The sequence below is a fragment of the Myripristis murdjan genome, chromosome 5 (genome assembly GCF_902150065.1).
Source record: "Myripristis murdjan chromosome 5, fMyrMur1.1, whole genome shotgun sequence".
In the NCBI taxonomy this organism is placed as follows: Eukaryota; Metazoa; Chordata; class Actinopteri; order Holocentriformes; family Holocentridae; genus Myripristis; species Myripristis murdjan.
The window spans coordinates 19798464-19820866 of record NC_043984.1 but is presented as its reverse complement, the minus strand read 5'-3'; the positions used below and the strand labels follow the sequence as shown (position 1 = coordinate 19820866).

At 41.6% G+C, this 22403-nt stretch overlaps 1 protein-coding gene across 1 annotated transcript; it reads left to right on the top strand.

Moving 5' to 3' along the window:
- Positions 1-393: 393 nt before the first annotated feature.
- On the top strand, positions 394-22403 carry fgd5b (FYVE, RhoGEF and PH domain containing 5b). Its single transcript, XM_030050602.1, has 21 exons — positions 394-470; positions 1693-4402; positions 7982-8135; positions 8683-8741; positions 8868-8898; positions 10585-10736; positions 10953-11109; positions 13158-13248; positions 13357-13407; positions 14533-14591; positions 14708-14779; positions 15010-15078; positions 17589-17672; positions 18629-18708; positions 19233-19329; positions 19509-19646; positions 19800-19902; positions 19994-20130; positions 20262-20387; positions 20853-21007; positions 21476-22403. Exons 1-21 carry the CDS (start codon positions 461-463, stop codon positions 21510-21512), a joined length of 4572 nt encoding a protein of 1523 aa, XP_029906462.1. The 5' UTR covers positions 394-460; the 3' UTR covers positions 21513-22403.

Sequence of the window (22403 nt, the reverse complement as noted above, 5' to 3'; positions counted from 1 at the left end):
ATTTACTTCAGCTTCATTAGTCGCATGAATCATCTAATGCATTTTCGCCCGCGCTATAATTAATTGCAAAGGTAGTCTAGAAAGTAGTTTTTGGATTCAGTGGACTAAGATTTTTTTTTTTTTTTTTTCCCATTCCAAGTCTCTTTACAGTGGAGCTCCTGGTGCAGCCACAAGGAGAGGAAGCGTCAAGTGAGTGAACTGGGGATCAGAGCCCCTCTCTCTCTCTCTCTCTCTCTCTCTCTCTCTCTCTCTCCATTTAGTTGCCAGTCGCGTCCTCCGCACTGTACGATGCACAAACGATCAGCTGAGGACCATTTCACTCTCAGGAAGCGCAGCTCTGAGCGCCGACACATTAACTCTCTGTTTGACTAGTTTAACTTCGGTACAGGCTCTTTGTCACTGCTTTCAGCCGCTTTTGAGGACGCGCTGCCCAGATGCTGGAGATGGTTGCTGTCCAAAAATGAACACAGGTGAGATAACTTACTTTGCACGCTAAATTTAAAATGATAGTCTCAATATGTCTGTTTGTCGGGTGGATACTTAATGTTTTTAGAGAATGCAATTTCTATGGAGACAGGGAGAAAGAAACTCATACAGAGAGAAAGAGAGAATGGTTTATTTGGCTTATAGGTTATAATAGATTAATTACAAAGTGAGATAGCGGGTTACACTCCCTGTTGATTGATTTTAAATGTAGCTGCAGCAGCACAAATGTTAGGAAACCCATATAGATAGTGTTTTTAAGGGGGAATCCCACCTCAGTCAATTAATTTCAACACTCCAGTGAGTTTTCTGATGCCGGAGGGTAGATCATGCACTTTTATCCCCAGACTCCAAGAGATGAGGCTTTGTATCACCTCATTACTAGTTTAAACTCCTAGACACACATTCTCAATCCTCATTTGGAGCACAGATTCATGTTCATATGTTGATTACACTGTTACATGCAGGAGGAGTAGTTTGTTGCATGTAAATACCTAACTGAGAGGTATTTCACATCGTTTATGTCAAGGCTGCAAACCCTCTGAACTGAATTCTTATGTCTTTTCAAAAGTATAACTATATTGTACATATATCAACTTTAGTAAATATAAATGTGGTGAATTCATTGCTCTTTTTTTTGGTATCGTCCTTTTCTGCGCTCCCATGTTTTCTTCACAAAGCAGTGCAGAGGGTCTGAGAGGGGTTTCTCTCCCGTGAATCACAGGAAGTGAGTCAGGGAAATCCCTTACATTTGTAGGTTTTGTTTCTAAGGGTGTATAGTTTTAACATTCCCCAGGTATCCATTTTAAGTCCTTTATTATTATCCTTGTCGCACACAACTTAAACGGCTTGAGTCGCCCTACATGTGAAATAAGAGAAAAGAATGTGGTGTACTCAGTATCTGGGTTTGGTTTTGTGCTGTAGATTTTGTCAAAATTGCAGTTAGTTCTTTGAAATATGTGATGTGCATTTTGCTAATGATCACAAACATCACATCATAACAACAGTTTTCTCATTCATATGCAAATAGATGTCATTATTACCAGTTTCCTGTTAAAAAAAAAAATCTATATATCTGTATAAATGTGATTTCTGCAGTATGTAAAGAATCTCTGGATAGTTAGAGGTCACAGGGACTAAGGACAATAGAACTGAAAGTTATTTTAAATCACATAATCTTAGAATTTCCTTTTCCTGTTTTTCTTGTAGACTACACCAAGCCTCCTCTTGCTCCGAAGCCAAAAATTGTTTATCACACCAGCTTCGACCTGCCCTCTCCTGTCATGTCTAGAGCCTGCTTTGCAGCTCGGGGTCCCAAACCTCCCATAGCCCCCAAACCTAAAGTTCCACATCATCTGAACGGGAGGGACCTCTTCTTCTCGGGCACCCAGGAAGGATGCATTAATGGGGGTTTGTTGCCTTCAGAAGGTGATCTTGATCAAGAGAATGAGTCGGAGGACTCTCTAAGCAAAGTGGTTGCAGACAAGGCACCAGTGGAGGGACAATCTGATTTATACTTCCTCGGCTCAGCACAAAAAGAATTACAGAATGGCTCACAGGAGCAGAGGGAAGGAGACTTGACAGAAGAGGGAGAGGACGAAGATATGATTCAGGAGTTGGAGGAGGACTGGAGATTAACTGACAGCGCTGTAACGGAGGAGGTGGACTCTTTGGAAACCCTTTGGGTCAGTGATGCTGGACTCACCGCTGACTCCACGGAGGATGCCGCAGAGATGATTGACGCAGACATGACTGAGGACATGGACGCTGATGGTTGTGACGCAGGCGAGGCGCTGGCTGACACAGAGGGCCTCTCAGTGGGAGACATTTCTGTTACGAGCATTGATGAGGAGGCAGGCTGCTACTCTGGTGAAGAGGTGTCTGGCTTGGAAAATACAGACATGAACAAGAGAGCGGACAAGCTCCAAAGTGAGGAGAATGAAGCCACTGACTGTACAGCAGATGAAATAACCGAGTCTCTCACTGATGAAAACATGGAGGCCATTGTAACCCAACAGATAACTTCAATGGAGAGAGAGGAGAAAACATGGGAATCTGCACCTGGCCGTGGTATCTCTTACAACAATCTAAGGTTGGAACACGATCATAACCTACAGCAGTACTCTGTTTTAGAGGAAGAGCATATGAATATTTATGAAAGCATCCCTGAAAACCAGAAACAGCTCTTGGACACAGGTGACAGACATGTTGCCTCAAAGTTTGATCCAACCCTCGAGCCGTATTACATCTCCTCTGCAGACATTACTGAGAGAGAGTCGAGCCCAGTGAACGACGAAACTCATGGACTCTCAGCGAGTCCGCTCACACCCTGGAAGCATCCATCCATAAACAAGAGTGCACTACGGCCCAGTAAGTATGAGGCAGTTTGTGATGAAGACTCGCTATGCGGGGAATCTGTAGACAATGGACAGATAGAGTGTGTATCTTCTGAGGATTATGTGGAGATAGGCAGCAGTGACGAGGATGGCAAAGACGATGATGAGCACAGGATAGCATCACGTCAGAAAAGGACATCTATCAGAAGTGAGGAGCACAGAGCTCAAATAGCAGAGGCCTTATTGAATCACTCTGACTGTCAGCCAAGGTTCAGGCTAGTATCCATCTCAGTGCCAACAGACACTGACACCTCGCTGACATCCTCTCTCTCAGAGAGCCAGTTGCTTTCCCCAAATGACTCCGATGTCTTCAGAGATGAGGACGACCTGGAGGGTCACATTGTGCCGTTTCTGGATGACACCACCGATACAGAGCAGGATGTCACCGATGAGCCTGTGTATGAGGAGGCCGGGCATGGTTTGAAAGATGAAAATGTGCTTTTTGACAAAAAGTCCATGGTAATGCGCTCCCGCTCTCTGTCACAACGCATCGCTAATAATGTGACTGAGAGGGGGGTGCAGTCTAATGGTCAAAAGCCCTGCCTGGGGGGATTTGACCACATGGCGCCTGCACTGAGCAGCAGTCCAATGTTGAACGCGCTCCGTACCAAGACCTACTCCAAACCCCATTGTTTTTCTCTGTACCCTCGCTCCTTCTCCGTGGAGGGACGGGACATGCCTCTGTGTGTATACAGGGAGAGGGAGGAATCCCCAAGGGAGAGAGGCGAGGACAGTCTCTCTTTGCCTTACGTCATTTGTTCATCTGGAAGCTTTTCTCGCTGCTCACCTTTATCATCCAGCGGCCTGTCCACGCCTACATCTGTGGTGGACATCCCTCCTCCATTTGAGCTGGCTTATATTACCAAGAAGCCAATCACCAAGAGCTCACCCTCCCTTCTCACTGAGGGAGACTCGCCAGAAAAAAGCAAGAAGAAGAAGTCCTCCATCAAGCGCTTCCTGATGCTCAAGTTCAGGCGAAAAACAGAGAGTAAGCCTGTGGTCGACGTCAGCCCGTCCGCCGCAAGGTCCTCATCGGAGTCCAGCCACCACACACCCAGCAGATTGCTAGACATAAACAGGCACAGCAGAACTAGTTCTCCGCAGCTCGGCTCTCACTCTGCTGCTAAGGGTTCGCCTCAGCCAGCCTCCACCTTCTTGTTCTACAAAGACAGCAAAAGAAAAGGGGGTTCTGTCGCTTTTCTCAATCGCAGCGTTGTCCGGGTGGAGTCGTTCGAGGACCGCTCCCGGGTGCCCTTCACACCTCTTCCCCTGACCAAGCCTCGCTCCATCTCCTTCCCCAATGCAGACACCTCGGACTATGAGAACGTCCCTGCCATTAGCTCTGACTATGAGAACGTTCAGGTCCCCCATCAGAGGCCTGTCCTGCAGCTGGCGTTCCCCAACTTCTTTGACCACCCCAGTCGGGCGCTGTCCTCTGCCAATGAGACGGATGGTTATGTGGACATGAGCAGCTTCCCCGGGTTTGAGAGCAAAACTCAGTCACCTGAGCAGGAGACAGAAAGGTACGGGGAAAGGTGTGTGTGTGTGTGTGTGTGTGCATGCATGCGCTGACATAGATGGATGCTCCTGGAAGTAATATTAGTGATCCCTGACACCTTTTATACTGAGCGCTAGTCTTTTTATTACTTCTTGGTCTCTGTGTGGGTTTACTATGCCCCTGGGGTGGAGGATTTATAACTATTTATTATGGTTGGTCCCTTGCTGCTGTGGCCAGATGTGGATGTGGCGGTGTGGGGGTGATGTGATAGGAGGTAGAGAGTAAAAGGAGGGAAGTGCAGTAGCTTCCTTCTTGCATTGTACTGAGACATATAGAGCCACAGCTGTGATGTGTGTATGCTGTGGGTGTGTGTGTTTGTATGTGCGTGGAGAAGAAGGGATACTCTTCAGATTCCAGCTAAAAGGGCCTGTCGTGGTTTCCATTCATAAATCATATGTTTGGACAAGCAATACAGTAGTAGGCTCTGCTTTTGTACGTGTTGGAGAGCCATTTTCCTCCTGCCGCTTGTCTTAGTCTTACCTTCCCCGTTGTGGTGGTATCTTTTGGTATGATCACCCATGCTTTGCTGACATTAACCCATCCCCCCCCCTCCATTCCTGTTCACTGTGCCCCTATCATACAGGCTGCTCAGGATGATTAATAGTCAGAGCATTTTGGAGTCATTGCTCCCTCTCTAGCCAATCAGAAACAACGAGGTGAGATACAATCTCAGCGTCGGTATGTTCTGTAGTCAGCAGTTGCTTGCTGCAGTGCTCGCCTCTAACCATGTTTACCATTTGGGTGTTGTGTGCAAGCGAAGCCATCCAGTAAAGGGCTAAAATATTGATTTGTGGTAAAATGAATGGCAAAATAAGTGTTTGACGCAAAAGGGAAGTGTAATTGTTTTATAATTTCCTTAAACTAGTACATTTTGTATAAAGTACACATGCTCTGATTAGGCCTATATTCTGCTGGTGTTGTACATCCATAGGGTTTAGACTCACAAAGATTTACTTCTTAGATGAGGAAGTTTTTAATCTGTGTGGGTGCTAATTTTGTTTATTCACATAGATCATTGGTGTGTCTTTGTATACTTTATCTTCTGAGGAAAACCTATTGTATTCTTTATGAGTATTTGTTTTTCATTCAGTTTATCTATGGTTAAAAATAAATGCGACTTTTTCTTAGTGACATTGTCCGCTCAATCGCCAGCGTAGATAAGCTAAGAATTAATTCTCATGCACTCTGCCTTGTTTTCTTATCAGTATGAACAGAGGCAGGGTTTACGATGTTTTTCTTCAAAAATAGACCCACAGAGGTTTGGCGTAGAGGGGGCGCAGCAGCTGGGTGGCGGCCTGCTGCAGGTGATGCAAGAGGCGTGTGTTCTTGTTCGTGTGTTTTTTTTTTTTTTTATGTCACTACTATCTACTACTACACAACACAGATATTGGTCGTATGATTGAGCTTGTAGCCTTTAGGTGACAGGATTTGGCTAGACAGTTGTTTTGAGGGTCAGAGTAGTAAGGAAGTTTACTCGCTCCCAGGTCATTGGACAAGGCTGCCTGTCACTTTGTATTATTGGTTTTAAAGGAGATTAGGGCAAGAGAGATCTGGATTAAAAATTGGAGATACCTCAGTTTGCATAAGGGTTAGTTGTAAAAGTCTCAGCTGCACCTCTTGTATCTTTTATCTATCTGTTGAACTATGGCGTCCTTGTTTTAACCCTATATGCCAATGCAACAGTATGCTATTTGTTGTATGTCAGTGCTATTTCACTAGATAACAGAAAACAGCTGGTTATGTTTCTTGGTTATGAGATTTCTATGCTTGTGCTAAACAAGGACCAGCAGAGCACTACAATGACTATCATTGTCTCCAGTCTATTTGATCTGCCTGGGAATAGAATGATTGTAATCACAGCAAAGCAATATCGCGATGGATAGCATCGCCAGTGTTTGAAGCTGTCAGGTTTGCAGCCTAAAGGGGCAATATTAGCACATAGTTTGGAGATCGCTGCCCTCTTTGCCCCTGCTTCCGACTGCTATCATTGGAACAAATTGGCTCACTAAGAGCCTGGGGATAAAAAGAGAATGAATATTTTTTTATTTCCTTTTGTAATTTATCACCATAGATTTGGCCTTGGGCCCTCATAAAACATCACACCACAGAGATAAGTGACAGAGACAGTGATTCACCGGTCATGCCTGACAGCGAAAGGGGAATGTCCTCTGCTGAAAGAGTTGTTTTTATGTGAGAGTGATGGAAAAAGCCTCAAATGTAGAAACTGTGCATATAGTTGAGTACTTGTGGTTCTAGCACCCCCGGGTATCCCATCCAACGCTTGACTCCGTGAACAGTAATGGGCCATGATGCTCTAATATGTGAAATACAGAGATCTGAACCACTCACATATGTTGATCATGTGTCGCTAATTTACATCTCAGTGGGGTTAAATCCATTGGTGTCAGGAGTGAAAACTAGTAACACTGGCAAGGCCATTAGTCACATAGGGGACGACTGCACTGCTACTGTAACTCAAGGATGTGTTGTTATTAGCATAGCTTACACTCCCCACTGAGCTGCAGCCATTAGCATATTCATTTGGGCTCCCTGCAGAAATGTATCGTCTAGCATGAAATACCGACATGTGTCCCTGGGTCTGGTGTGGATGTCACCGCAGGCCCTATAGGATCAGTTTATTGGTTTCTCTAGGCCTGCCATGTTTTATCTCGTCACATTTGCTTCTAACTCTTTATATGTTTAATTATTGTAGTGATATTTCAGCATAGAGAAACATAAAGCTGGCTCAGATGGCTCAGTGAGATTCATATGTCTGATTTATTCTCTTAAAGATGAAGGTTTATGGAGACAGCACAGTTCATATTAAAAAGCCATGAAGTCAAATTTGTGCTGGAAATGATACTTTACAAACTAGATGAAAACAATTATTGCCTCTGCTGAGTTGAACAGTAGTTATATGTTCAGTCCTGCCAGTTTTACAAAACTTTGGTGCAGCAGAAAAGGAGCAGCCCCGCTACATACTGAACAAATATAGTGCTGAATGGCATAAATGGCTTGTAAAGGTGTCCTGAATTTGAACAGGGCTATTTCATGTGCCATTTCAAAAACGTTTACCAAAAGTTGGCGTGTATTGCAATATTGCACAGTGTTGGGACATGCTTATGCTGTGCTATCTAGTTGAAACTGCAATTTTTCCATCAGTAGTCAGTGTTGAGTTATTCTTAAAATTACCCCCATGCCCTCCATTACAAATGTTTTTGAATCTAACTCTCAGGCAAACTTTGAAATTTATTAGAAATTGCCAGCCCGTGTGTAATAGGCTGAACTGGCTGCAGTGAGATGCCAGCAAGCTTCATGGAGCTGGATTGCAGCTCGGTCCTTAACTATCAATATGTCCTTTTTACTAATATATAGATCTATGTCTTTTCATCACTAACTAATTAGTTTGAGTGCATACAAGATGTAACATTGTAGCACAGTTTTTACGTCTACCTGTGTGTGTGTTAGTGTGTATGTGTCTGCACATGCATGCCTGTGTGTGCCTATCCTTATGTGTATATATCTAATCTGCTCTTCCCCTCAGTGCCTACACAGAAGCCTACAACGTTTGCTCGGTGGCTGTTGCTCCTCTCAGTGGCTCAGTGGGCGATGTGGGGCGAGAGACAGCGGGTGACGAAGACCAAGGACGCACCTCTGAGGAGGAGGAGGGAGGGCCAGACAGCAATTATGACAGACAGGTCAGTGAGAATTATTTTGTGTTTGCATGATGATGACAAAAATTCCCAAACACTGTTTTAAAATATTTTATCTTTTAGATAAAATATTGAATTAAAAATTTCTATTAATTTGTGAATCAAGGACTTAAGATAGTATTCTTTAAAATGTACTGTAATTGTTTTGTTTTGTTTTGTTTTGTTTTCATTCTTGTGTGCTATCAACCACTGTATGAGTAGGTGGTAGTAGTGTCACCGTTTTATGATAGACATCTAATTTGGGAATGAAATATATTTGAAAAAATACGAGAATGGAAATTTTACTGGCCCACCAGCTGTGGGTAGTATTGCTCACCATGGTCAACTGCAAAAATGCCCCCACAAGCATAGTTTTTTAGTCAGGTAATGGAGGTTAATGGGCTAGTTACACACTCATCCTCATTATTTAGAATTTGATTGTGGCTTGGAGACGATGTGGAGAGGGCAGATAAACATATTCACTGGACAAGAGCCAAAATCCTTTAGTGCCATCATGGGGCAAATTACAAATAAAAAATATAACTGTTTATAGACCGACGGTCGATCCAGAGCCTTTTACATCGCCAAGGAGCTGGTGGACACAGAGAGACTGTAAGTTACGCTTGATCTCATATCACCTACTTAGAGAATCATTGCCAAAATTATTAATAAAGTCTGCAAAGCTTACTAAGTTCAGTTCACTTCCACATTGAGTTGTTTATGTATTTCTTTCTTCAGGCATGTAAAAGCCCTAAAGCTTCTCCAAGAAGTAAGTGTCATATCTATATTTTCTTTATCAATAGAATAATTTTTTTTTACACACACAGGTATGTCATTCTCTTTATGCTGTATGTATCTTCCAGATAAAGAATCAGTTTACCATCTATTATTTTTTCAATCCTGTCATTAAAACATCTGTTTCAAGTTTTGCAGCTTTTTTTGTTAAAGCAGAGCAGTCACTTTCTGTGGGATTTATGTAATAGTAGCTCAACCAATAATAAAGCAAAACAGTAAATATGTTCATCACAGATTAGACATAAAAGTACATGGCCAGTGTTTTGAAACCTTAAATAAAATACTCTTAACACTCAAACTGGCACAGCTTTACCGTGTACAGGAGTAATCTGATATTCTGTGCCCTGTGCAGTCGTCTGAGCTTCTGGCTGTTGCGTGCTGCTGTTTACAGTCATAAACACATACGGCCATAAATAATAAAATTAATAAACATCTCGAGACAGGCTGTGCTGTGCTGTCTGACAATATCACAAAGAGGTGATAATGCAGAGGATATATTATGGATGTAGTACATAAGCAGAGGAGGAGTTGGAGGGTGGGGCTGCTGTGATGTGATCATTTTAAATACAGTGAGAAATGTCTGTGCAGTTGAGTCAAACAATATGTGTGTCTATGGTACCAAAACACCCACAAAAATAGTTTCATAAAACATCATTTATCTTATGTAGCATATAGAGTGTGACAGAGTAGATACTGTTCATGCCTAGGTTATATTCGTTATTACTTACAAGTGAAACTGAATGCAGGATATATGAACAGGCATTTTAGTACCATTATGGGCAAGTAAACTGTATGTATATGTGCATCACTTATCATGTGCATCACTTTACTCAGTTTAAAGTTGGTGCAGGAGCAGGTAGTCGCTGACATGAGGAGCTACTTTGGAAGTATTGGCATAAACCCACATTCATATTAACGTTTCTTAAAGGAATAATTCAACGTTCAAGGGGAAAGGCCCTTTTTCCAACTTACCCAGACTGACCTCGGTACGTCCACTGATTCGGTTCATATCGGTAGCATTTTGTGTTAGCTTAGCATAAAGACTTGAAGTCTATGGGACTCATTAGCCTAACTCCATCATAGTGAAAAAATAAATCTTACAGCAACACCAAAGCTGTCTTATTTTACACAATGTATCATTTGTATTTGAAGTACACAGTGGATTTTTTTAAAGTTGTTTTAGGAGAAGTTAGATAGTGGAACTATAACCACTCAACACATTTATCCTTCCAGCTATCGCAGTGATCCGTGCACCGCTGAAGGTATAGGAAGGTCTGGCACAAATTAACTCCTCCTACAACAAGTCTTTTTTTTTTTTTTTTTTTTTTTTTTTACTTAATTCCAAGATGTATATTTCAAATATACATGATACACTGTGTGAATAAGACAGCTTCAGAGTTGCTGCAAGGTGTATTTTTTCACTACGATGAAAATGGTATCCAACATCTTGTCTCACTCTGGGTAAATCGGAAAAAAAGGTATTTTGCCCAAAACGTTGGAGTATTCCTTGAGCTGCTGTTTCTGGTGTGTGTATTAGAGATATTTATCATATTGTAGTGTTACAGATGGGGACAGGCAAAACAGGGAAACTGTATTTTTGAATTTAAACACACCATCAGACCAGATCATCGTAATTTGCACACTCCTCCCTGTGTGTCAGGACTTTCGGGAAGCAGTCGGAGCAGCGGTGGGGGATGAGGGGGATCCCGTGCTGGATGAAGAGCGGCTCAGGGAGATTCTCAACGAGCTCCCTGATGTTTATACCTTGCATCGCAGAATCCTCACTGAGTTGGAGAATCGAATCCGACACTGGTGAGAGGTGCACACTGTCCCTGGCTATAGCAGCAAATGACGACGCACACACACATCATACAGCATGAACAAAAAGCTATTACCCTCTGCAGTTGGCCTCCTGGTGTGTGCCACGCTAATGCAGCTCAGCGGGCGTTCATCCTTCACATGCATCTTGTGTTGGTGGCTTCAGTGCACAGTGACTCTCCATCTTTCTGCTGCTGTTTCTCTGCTCAGGGAGGAGAGTCAGAGGATCGCAGATGTCATCCTGTCCAGGAAGGCAGAGTTTTTGGTTTTTACTACGTACATTGGCCACTACGACCGCAGCATGACCTTACTGGAGGACAGCTGCCGAACTTCACCTGCCTTTGCAGCCATCGTGCACCAGTTTGAGGTCAGACACACAGTTTTTCCTCAACTCTTTACAAATGTTTTCAAAAACGACACCTGAAAAAACACCCCATAATACAAACTCCATTGCAGGAAATATTACATTCAAATCCATCAAATCAAAATTATAATTTGTATTCAAATCGCATGCAATTATATGAATAGATTTTTGAACCAATTAGACATTGAGTTGCTCACTGAAAAACATATGACTACCTTTTCTTATCAGTAGGACAAATACACTGTTAAAAGTTATTCAAGTGATGAATACAGTTATTTTGAATTGAAAATATCAAGGTTACAAATATAATACACACATTTGACATTTGACACCCACAACACCAACCCCAAAATGTACAAACCCTCAGGGAAAACTTAATATTCATGAATGAAATGGCATTTTTTAAAATATTTCCCTCAGCTGAATAAGATATTCAATTCAAGTGAACCTAAATATGACTGGGCCATGACACAGTACTAGTTGTTTTTCCTAGTAGAAAGTCTTTTGCTTTAGTTATCTGTTGTTTTCAATGGGATTGTGTACTTAGGTAGACTGTGTGTAGTTAAACAGAAAATGAAACGTTTTTTCTAATAATCTTTCCAGATTGTGGATGCCAGCAAAAATGACATTCATTTCCCTGTGGCACAATGCGTATGTGTCTCATTTATAGTTGCCTGTATCTCTTTAAGTGGCATGGGTAAATCAAACAGTACAAAGCAATTTCCAGTATCACCCCCCCCCTTACTTTTATAGACCACAGAAGGGGAGTCTTGGCAGAGATAGGATTTTGTGTGTGTGTGTGTGTGTGTGTGTGTGTGTGTGTGTGTGTGTGTGTGTGCGATTTAAAAGTACCATCACTCAGTTCTTTAAACTTTAGTGTAATGCAATAAGCTTTTTCTTTAGTTTACCCATCGGTAGCTACACCCTTTAATTGTGAGAAATTTTGGAGAACACAGAGAAGATTATCCTTGTCGGCCTTTGAGTTGAACCTGTTTGTCAAAATTATTGTATTTTTCCACTGCAAATCTTCTTCGCCCTAAACATTAAACTGGATGAATTATTGATGTGAATTGAATGCATATAATTGGGTACTGGCTACAGCTGTTTTTAGCACCCATGGACCAATCGTGTGTGACGGTATATGGTTGTGGGGCTGAGTGTCTGTGTAAATGTGACAGTCTCCTCCCTGTTGACATGTTGCCTTGTTGATTATAGCAGTGCATGTGGATATCCTGCTGCTGCAGTAATAATCCTTTTGGATTCAATTCAAGACACTTAATCCTGGTGAGAAGAACATTAAAGGAATAATTCACCAAAAACCTCTGTATTTTGTCTTCTGAACGCACCCTAAGTTTTCTTATAAGTCTGACAAAAGAAGATTTTATTGGCATGGCTCATCGTAAACAGGTTCGACAAGCAAAGGCAGCAAAAAAGAATACGAAAATGTTTGCTAATCTAAGTCTTCAATCTTCATTTGTATGTTCAGCATGTCCCAAACCAATGTGCATTTAACACAGCTTGGAAGGAGTACAAAATATGTGTTTTTTAGTTTTTAGTCTTGTTCAAAGTTTCAAATGGAGAAATTCTGTGGCATATTATTTTCTATACAATTTCAAAATTAAGTGATACAGTGCAACAATTAATTCATATGAGAATATGAGTTTCTCTTCATATGTATGGTTATTTTAAAACTTTTACTGGTTTATACGCTCACTTGTATCATATCAACCACAGACACACACACACACACATACACACACACACACACACACACACAGCTGCTGTTATGTAAAGCACTGTGCTGACCAGCACTCTGTGTTATTGGCCCTCGCTCACACATTATAACTGACTGACGACAACTGAATTCTGCTGAAAGGCCCACAGTTGTGCAATTTGCTCGTCAGTATAGCTTTTATTATCTCGAGTGAGGTGCCCTTGACTGTCTTAATTAATCTGAACACATTTTGTGTTAATTCTTAATGGGATTAATCTGGAATTAATGAACAGCAATGCTGTTGAGGAATGAGTCTTTGTATTTCTTTTGGTCTCAGCAGCAGAGTCCAGCTGGGGAAAAAATTTCTCTCAAGCATCAGCTCCTGCAGGTCATTGTGCGTGTGGCTCAGTACCGCATGCTCCTCACTGGTGAGTGTGAATGACGGGATTCACTGAAATTTAACAGGCCTAGTGTCCAGTTTCACCGCTCTATACTATTTTCTTTGGTACCATTAATTTCTTGCCCTCCTCTTTCAGATTACCTGAACAACCTCTCACCAGATTCAAAGGAATATGAAGACACCCAAGGTACTGCCACAGTGTTGCACCAACGCACAGTAGTCGAGGAGACAGTGGCAGCCACTGACCGCTCGCTCTACACTCTGTGTTACTCACAGGAGAGCCTTACTGTGTCTGTTTGCTGCAGAGTGTGTGCTCATTTAGCATGGAGAGATGGCCATGAGAGAGCCATATCTGACCCACTGCCTTGTGGTGGTAACCCACCAGGTGGTCATTTGGGCTCTCTTATGTGTGAACCCTGCATGTGTAATTCATGAGAAGGCGAGTTGCAGCAGCACTATCTCTTATCTTCGATAAGGGAGCCAGCCTCATGCCAGACGTGCAGACACTTGCAGTCTCCTGCCCTCTCACATCCTGCTGACTCACACTGCACAGGGAGAGGTGAGGGTGGGGCATCATACATTAGGCCAGGGGTTTTCAAACTTTTTCGTGTTCTGTACCTCCATGTTCTGACATTCATTGAGTCTCAGACCCCCGTTCAAAGTGATTTTACCCTGCGGGCCCTGATATGAAAAGATATTTTTGGGTTGTGCTAAGTATGAAATTGTTTAGATGTCATAGTTGAGCGTGAGACAAGTAGATCAAAGGATTTACATTAATATTCAATATGTGTTAGGTAACAAGGAAAGAACAGACATCTCATTTATAGTGTGTGAATTTTTGGCATAACAGAGATTCAGTTCAATTCACATGGGAGGCAGTTCAATTCAATCTGACTTTGTAAACCATGATTCAAGTTAAGGATTCTATGTAGCACTTTTACCCCAAATTTTAGATTCATTAACATGTGCAATAACACTTAACACTATCCGTTTTCATCTGAAATGTGAAAAAAAAAATCAGACAAAAGAATTACGTAAACATTGTTTTTTCTAAAAAAGTTACAATTCATAGTATTCTATTAGATTAACACATTAGGTCCTTTTTTAAGATTTGTGAATGTCAGTGTGAGGGCAGGGCAAGCATTGTGTTTATCTCCTCTAGTAGATTGATGTAGAATCAGCAGAACTTGCATCAATCAAATGAAAGAATCATCACAATTTGCACTGATGAATAATGTCTCTGATTGTATTCATTTCTTAACATCTGGCTGCCCTCCCTCTCTCTCTTTTTTTGTGTCTGTCTGTCATTCAGCTGCCGTGGCGATAGTGTCTGACATTGCAGATCAAGCAAACGACAGCTTGAAACACGGGGTGAGTTTCAAGTGTAGGCTCATGCACCAGTTGTTTAATGCATTACCTAGTAACACGATTTTAGCAGCTCTCTTTTGCCCTCTCACTCTTTCATCTCTTTGTCTCCCTTGTCTCAGGAGAACTTGTTGCGTCTGGTCAACATAGAGTACAGTGTTCGTGGGCAGAAGAACCTGCTGCAGCCTGGCAGGGTGAGCGCTGATAACAGCATTGTTTCTGTCCAAACCTTGCCAGCCCACCACAGTCCGCCCTCCACCGCCCCTGTGTTGCCCTTTGTTCAATTATTCAGCTGGGAATCCCCGGCAGGCCTGCTTTAATTAAAGAAAGACAAAATATGCCACAGCTCTGTGTGCCTTGTGTTAATGTAAAAAGTAAAGCTTTTGGCTCTGTTTTTTTTCTGTGTGTATATTTTTTCTCTCAGGTGTTTGTGAAGGAGGGTACCCTGATGAAGGTCAGCAGGAAGAGCAGACAGCCTCGCCATCTGTTTCTGGTAAATACCTCTTCCTGTTTGCACTATACGGCTCACCTAAAGGTACTGACTAAACACTCAATCGCCTGTGGATAAATTATGCTACGATTTTACTGCCCAAGCCAAGTTGCTACCACTTTTCCCTCTATGTCTAATATATCAGAATAAAATGTAGTGTCAGGCATTTTCTGCCTGGTCTATTTCTATGCCCAGACTATGCTATTAAGAGCAGGGTTTCCTGGCAGGATGTTTCTGAATGCCGACTTCCTGAGCCAGTTCTTTACTGACAGCCTGGGGAAGGTCAGGAGCGGCTCCATATACCCTGAATGGCCAAAGTAGAGTGTGAGCTTTTATTGGTGTTATTCTCTCAGCCAAATGTTACACCGATGTGTGTTTGACTCCCTGAATATATAGCTACAGCCTGCTTTCCTATGACCAGCTTCGTCCTATATGACTTATCTAAAAATGCAGCCGCTATACATGTTTTTTATCGAATGGTGAGCCGTCAGCCCACTGAGATAATGCTTCAGTGTGAGAGTAAACAGGGAGATTGAAGGATGTAAAGGGATGGGAAAGGGACATAATTTATAAAGCCATAAGTCTAAATGAGGTAACAATTTTGGACAGGTCGTTCTTTACCACCTGTCAGAGCGGCCACTATTGTGGCCAGGCCAGGAAGAGTGGATATGAACACGAGAGAGAGTCACTGAGAGAAAAGGAGAGAGTCAAAAGAGAGAGATGCCACAATGCGCTAAAGCTGCAGGTGAAATATTGAGTTATCTCTTAAGTGTCGTCCTGAATGAAAACATATCCGTAGATTAGCTCCATTAAAAAAAGTGCACAGAGCATCATTATAGAGCACCTCTTTGCCCACACATGGCATTTTTAAAATTTGCAGTCTAGGCCAGACACTTAAAAAGCTCATAAATGTCTCCTCCTGAGGAATGTTGGTAATCATTGCGGCGTAAGTGTTATTTTGCTAGATTATCAAGCCCGAAAATGATCACTTGCTGGCTATTCCTACTGTTGGAGGACAATATGACAAAGCGAATGTTCACTGGAGTTTCTGTGGTCCTGAGAACTTAAAAACAGCACAAACTGAGAATAAAGAGTAAAAAAATTTACTATTACTACTAAATTTACTATTGCAGGGGTTTACTTTATAATAGGGTACAATGAGGTAACTACCCTGCTAGTCCTGTTAAGTTAGTGTTGTCGTGGAAAATTGAATGTAAAAGTACAGCCAAATTATTATTGGAGACTAATATCTGTCTTATTATCTTTTTCGAAAAGGTAATAGTATGGTTACATTTGGTATAATTTTGCATAGTGTAATATTGTGTAGTTTAGCGTTGTTTAGTATAGTATATTATATTCTGTTATAGTATAATATTGCACAGCATAGCATAGCTTATGGCATTATATTTGTATACTATAGTATAGTGTAGTATCATACAGTACAATATAGTGTTGTGTAGTGTAATTGTTTAGTGTAATGTATTGTAGTGTAGTATAGTATAGAATAGCATAGACTGGTTCACGGCTAATATCACAAAGAGTCACGTGGAAGTTTGGCTTATTATCATGGGTGCTGGTGCAACGGCCAGGTAAGTTAGTTAGTTCACATTTTATTTGATCAAACTTTTAGATCAGAGAGTGTCAGGTTGATGTGTAGCATTTAACATAGTCACTCACTGTGCCATTTCTGCCTATTCTGTCTCCAAAATACCTACTCAGCTTTCTGCATCAACTCTGAGGGGATCTATAGTACAGTGTGGTATACTATAGTACAATACATTATATCTTTAATATCTTTGAGAGTAGCAGCAAATAAAAGTACAAAACAGCCTAATCCACAACATGCACAACATTCTCAATCAAAATCAAAGCTATAGTTATGCAAATCATTGTGTACACAACACAGCCCTCCACGATGGCATACACAGCTGGATTACAACATAAACACCCTCATCCTCAAATAATCTTTCGTAGGTTAGTACATAATTGTGAAAACTGTGAGTTATGAGCTCACTGAGTTTTCCTATTAGCTTAGAGTGCCACCACATGGTGAAGTGCTGCACATGCACAAGGGTCAGTGGTGAAGTTACAGCACTACAGAAGTTACTCTTTATCTGAATCAGTGTTTTTGGCCCGTTGGGAAGCAGGGCAACACGTCACTGCGACAATATTCATGTTGCCTTGAGGATGGACTCAATTTTGGTGACCCCATGATCTTTCCAGGCCAAAACTGTGCTGCACAGTAATACCCTTTTTTTTTTTTTTTTTACATTTCCAAGTTTCCTGTACAAAACATTTCCAAGTTTTGTACAGGAATCTTGATACATCTGAAATGTGTAAACGCTTTCCCAGTGGCGAATCTGCGTTCAAATTAATGCACTTGTTATTTGAAATTAGTGATCTCCTTAATCTTTCCTCTGACCTGCAAATAGAAACAGACTGTCTGTTTCACTCTGATTTGTGGCTCTGCAGGATTACTAGGCCTGATGAGTGATTTATCATTATGTTGTCAGATGAACGACGTGCTGCTGTACACCTACCCCCAACAGGATGGCAAATACAGACTGAAGAACACCCTGTCACTCACAGGGATGAAGGTGAGAGTCCACTAAATTTCCTTTCATCTCTCAATCTCAAATCCCTCCAATTGCTCACGTTTTCCTTTAATGTAGAATATTTTCACTGAAGCATGCATGCCCTTACGAATACAATCTTGGCAATATATTGTCCTTATGTACATGGCAGCCAGTTATAGCTGCCATTTACATAAGGATGGACATGTACATGTTATAGATGATGATGTACATTTCAGACCACTAAACCCTTCCTCAGATCTAAAACTATGCTAGCACATTAAGTGGGTGTGTCCAAAAGGTCAGTGCAGTTCAGTTCATTTCAAAGGGTAATTAATTTCTACAGTCTATCAAATTCATGTAGATAAAAATGAATGAATGAATAAATAAATAAATAAATATATTAAGCAGCAGCAATCAGACAGCAACATCAACATCCACATCAACAACAACAACCGACCTGAGGCCATAACTGAAAATTCCCTGAAAAGTATGATCGGGTTGGCGAATTATTCCTTCTGCTTTCTGGACCACCTGCTTCTTCCAGAGAGAGCACAGGTCATTTAATCAGGCTGCTGTGATCTTGGAGCAGACCTTAACAATGTAAACATCATTAAGCATCATAGCGTCCCCTAAATCAAAGGTGCCAAACAGCATTAATAATCATCAAATGTTGTAGCACATCGCATATATTTATAATCATATGAAGAAGAAAAATACAGAGTAGATGTTTTTCTTTTTCGGTGCAAGAAATAGCTCAATACTTGTCTAATTTACAGTTTTAAACCTCCCCATGCCATACTGGCTTGCAAAAAGCATTCAGTAACCAAATATAAGATCAAGTAAATAAGAATGCATGAAATACAGAGATTTTTTAGCCATGCCCTATGTTATATTACTACTATGACGACTCTCTGTGTCTCTCTCTGTCATTTTTTGGTCTGCTGTTTGACATGTGTTATTACTGATTGATTCCCCAGGTCAGTAAACCCATCATAGATAATGTCCAGAACACACTGAAGATTGAAGGAACAGACATCTCCATCACTCTGTCTGCAAGGTGGGTCATTCCATCACCTTGAAACTGTTATATGTCCTTATTGAATTATCATGGATATACATCTAAATATTGAAAAAGCTTGAAAAAAACAACAACACATTTTTAACTACCTAATAGTTTGGAAACACCTTGCCACATTAAGCCCATATGATGTTTTAATATACAGTACAGCCTGTCCACATGGTCTTGTACACCTAACAACCTAAAGATAATTAAACAGATATATGAGATTGTCAAAGATAGATAGGTCCTCTAGTTCTGTGGTTTGTCTATCATATAAACTTAGCTTAGCTTCTTTAAAACCTCTGCTACTGCAATTGATGCTTTGCATACACGGTGTTCATGTTTTATTCTTTTTGTATTGCTAAGGAGCGACCCCAATTTTCTTAGGGTGGCTTTTAAAATGAACTTCAGTAACTAAAGATATGTTTTCAGGAGGACAGCAATTTAATAGCACAGCGCTGAATCATGTTTTTGTGGTAACAGTATAGAGACGTTGTGACACCGTTTGCATTGTTGTGCAGCTCCTGCAGTGAAAGGGAGGACTGGTTTTACACTCTAACCCGCACTGTCAGTGAACACGCCAGAGGACCTGTTGGGTTCAGCAGCTGCCAAGGAGAGGTGAGCAAAATTGCCTCCTTTTACATAAAATATTCTATCTTTACATAGTTTTACATGTGTTTCTTCAAAAATGTGTTCTTGCCTCTCCTCACCAAAGCAGATTGAGATTGTTGTTTAGGTCATTGTCTCCTCAGTGTGATAAATCCCTGTGTGTGTGTGTGTGTGTGTGTGTGTACCAGGCCAGAGAGCGTCTGCGGCTGTCTCTAGGAGAAAAAGCTCCCACGCTCGTACCAGTGTCTCATGTGGTGATGTGTATGAACTGCACCTCTGATTTCAGCCTTACACTTCGCAGACACCACTGCCATGCCTGCGGGAGAGTGAGTCACACACAAACTAAATGCACACACAGAAACACACATATATACAAGTCAAGACAGAAGAAACTGTGCCTGTGACCCGAGTGTATTCAGCTCTAGTTTTCCAAACTTGTTGAATGTGCCTGAGGTGCTGCTCTCTGCTGTTGTATGCAGATTGTTTGCCGCAGCTGTTCCAGGAACAGATATCCCCTGAAATACATGAAGGACCGCATGGCCAAAGTGTGTGACCACTGTTACAGCGAACTCAAGAAGAGAGGTACACAACTCTCCTGGCACCCTTTTCTTGTTGTCTTTTGTTGTCTCATTTTTGTCTCATGGCTAAAAAGTTTGTTTTTTTGTGTGTGCAGGAGGAGATGTGTCTGCGCAGACAGGCAAGAACAGCCCTCGGCCAAACCGCTCCAGCCGCCCGCTCTCCGCTGTCTTCCAAAACATTCACCCTCCCAACATTTGGAGACATCGGAAAGGCACTGCCACCCTGACCCAGGTACACCCAGACCACTTGCATCTCCGCCCTCTTCAGAGGAGTTTTGTTCACAGCACAGTGGTGACAGATAAATTGTTAATGATGTGTAGCGTCAGGGATGCGGTGTTCTCATCAGTGTTGTGTTGCCCTAGATGACTGTGTCGGAGGAAGGCTCCATAAGTGGCAGTCTACAGCGAAGTAAGAGGAGCAAGAGGAACTGGAAGAGGCTGTGGTTCCTCCTCAAAGACAAGGTGCTTTACACCTACCGGGCCCAAGAGGTGAGGGGCCACGCCCACTCCCCTTAAACCTGAGCAGCACATCAGGGTTCCCACACTCGTACAAATCTGGGAAAAATCTCGTAATTTGAAATTTTGCTTTCCGGGAAAAAAATGTTATGGAAGATTGCAAAATTATCATTAAAATTTTGCAATTTGGGAAAAAATGCAATGAAAATGAGCTGAGTAAAAATGCAGTTGGTCTTGTGGTGAGACTTCTAATGAAATAGGTCACAGATTACCAGTTACCTGTTAAAAATGTAATAAGGAATGTAACTAGACTAATTAATTCATCAAAGTAATGTAACTTATTACTTGTGAGTTAATGAGATTGCATTAGCTGCAGTGTTAGATAACCGAGCCTGGCAGTCACTTCAGTAAAATCACTAGCAGTACAGACAGGCTTACAGTTAAATAGCCATGATGTCTAAGTCGTATCTCTCTCCCTCCTCATATTTCCTGCTCCAGGAGAAAGTAGCATCAGAGAGTTTGCCTCTGTTGGGCTTCACGGTGAGGCTGCCTGACAGACAAGAGGGGGAGGAGGAAGCAAATGTCTTCCAGCTTTACCACAAAAAGACTTTGTATTACACCTTTAAAGCCGAAGACAACTTCACAGCACAGAGGTGAGAAGTACACTGTAACACTGACCCGATAGGAAGGTTTAACATCTAACGGAGTTTAAAGAAATTCATTTGTGAGTTAAACCAGTTTCAGCCTGATTGTTATCATCAGAGTCATCAGTGAGGCTCTCTCTGCATGCACACAGCGTCTAAATGTGTGGTGTGAGTTTAATTTGTGAAACTGAGAAGTTGGTTAAACTCACTCTGGTAAAAAAAAAAAAACAACAACCAACAACTCATTTTTCTAATTCAGGAGCATGCTTTAAAATTAGCTCAGCTGATAATGTCACCATCTATCATGCTGACAGGTACAGGACTTGTAATTTCCAGACTGTAGGAGAAGAAACTTATCATAAGAGAAGAGTCTTTGCCTGCAAGAGTTACTCTTTCTATTACAAGTGCATGTTATACTGTAATAATCGATTAAAAATGGACAGTAATTTCCTAATATCAGATCTGCCTCTCTTGCAGGTGGGTAAATGCCATGGAGGAAGCCACAGTTTTATAGGAGTAGTTGCTGAAAACTGGACCCGATATCAGCTGTCTTTGCTCCTTTGCAAGCTTCCTGAAAATGACTCACTATGAAAAGAAAAAGGGAAATGAAAAATCATGAACATATTCAGCCGTCTGTGAGAGCTCTAATTTTCCTGGCCAGACTGAAGAAAAGAAGACAAAGTGTTCTTTGCGAGCGGACGCGATCACCTACTTTGTCAACCTCCAGTGTCCCCAACCTGCTGCTACAGCAGGTGTGATGCTGAGGAGCAGGAGAGGTGCTGGCCCAGATATTTGTCAGAGTGGAACGTTACATTAGCCAGACCTGCATATTCCCCCATACAGTCTAAGCTATGGGAAAAGTGGAGGAGTATCGTCACAGTGTGTAGAAAGAAGATCGTTTTAATTTGATCTTTTTTTCTAGCCTAGAAAATGAAAAAGTTAAGTTAAAACAGCATAAAGAAATTCTGAACAGAATAGACTTCCAGCAGACTGCCATTATCAGTCTGTCAATGTAGCCAAATGCCACTAACTACTGAAAGGTTACTGTCTTGTCTTTGGTTCAGCAAATATTCTTTGTCTGATTACAGCCAGAGTGTATCGAGTATGAAAAATGTCTTTTATTATTTGTATAGATATGTCGGTAGCTTTGCCATGTACTGTACTGTCAGAGATGGTCCTGCAAGTAAATGTAAATACATACATTTAGAGAGTTGCTAGAATTGGTTACTTGCTGTATTTGCACTGATATGAAAGAGGATGAACCTAAAAGTGGAATATATGAGTGTACCCGTCATTTTTGTTATCCCTTATGTCTTATGTCTCATTGGAAGCCAGAGTGACCAGCTTCCAGCTTCTGTAGCCTACTTTACTGACATTTTTTCCAATGTGTCCAAACACACACACA

Excerpts from the sequence above, each read along its gene's own strand:
- fgd5b (XM_030050602.1), top strand. Across the intron at positions 18,709-19,232 it reads TCCATCACTCTGTCTGCAAG|CTCCTGCAGTGAAAGGGAGG; the intron begins GTGGGTCATTCC and ends ATTGTTGTGCAG. Across the intron at positions 19,647-19,799 it reads ACTGCCATGCCTGCGGGAGA|ATTGTTTGCCGCAGCTGTTC; the intron begins GTGAGTCACACA and ends TGTTGTATGCAG.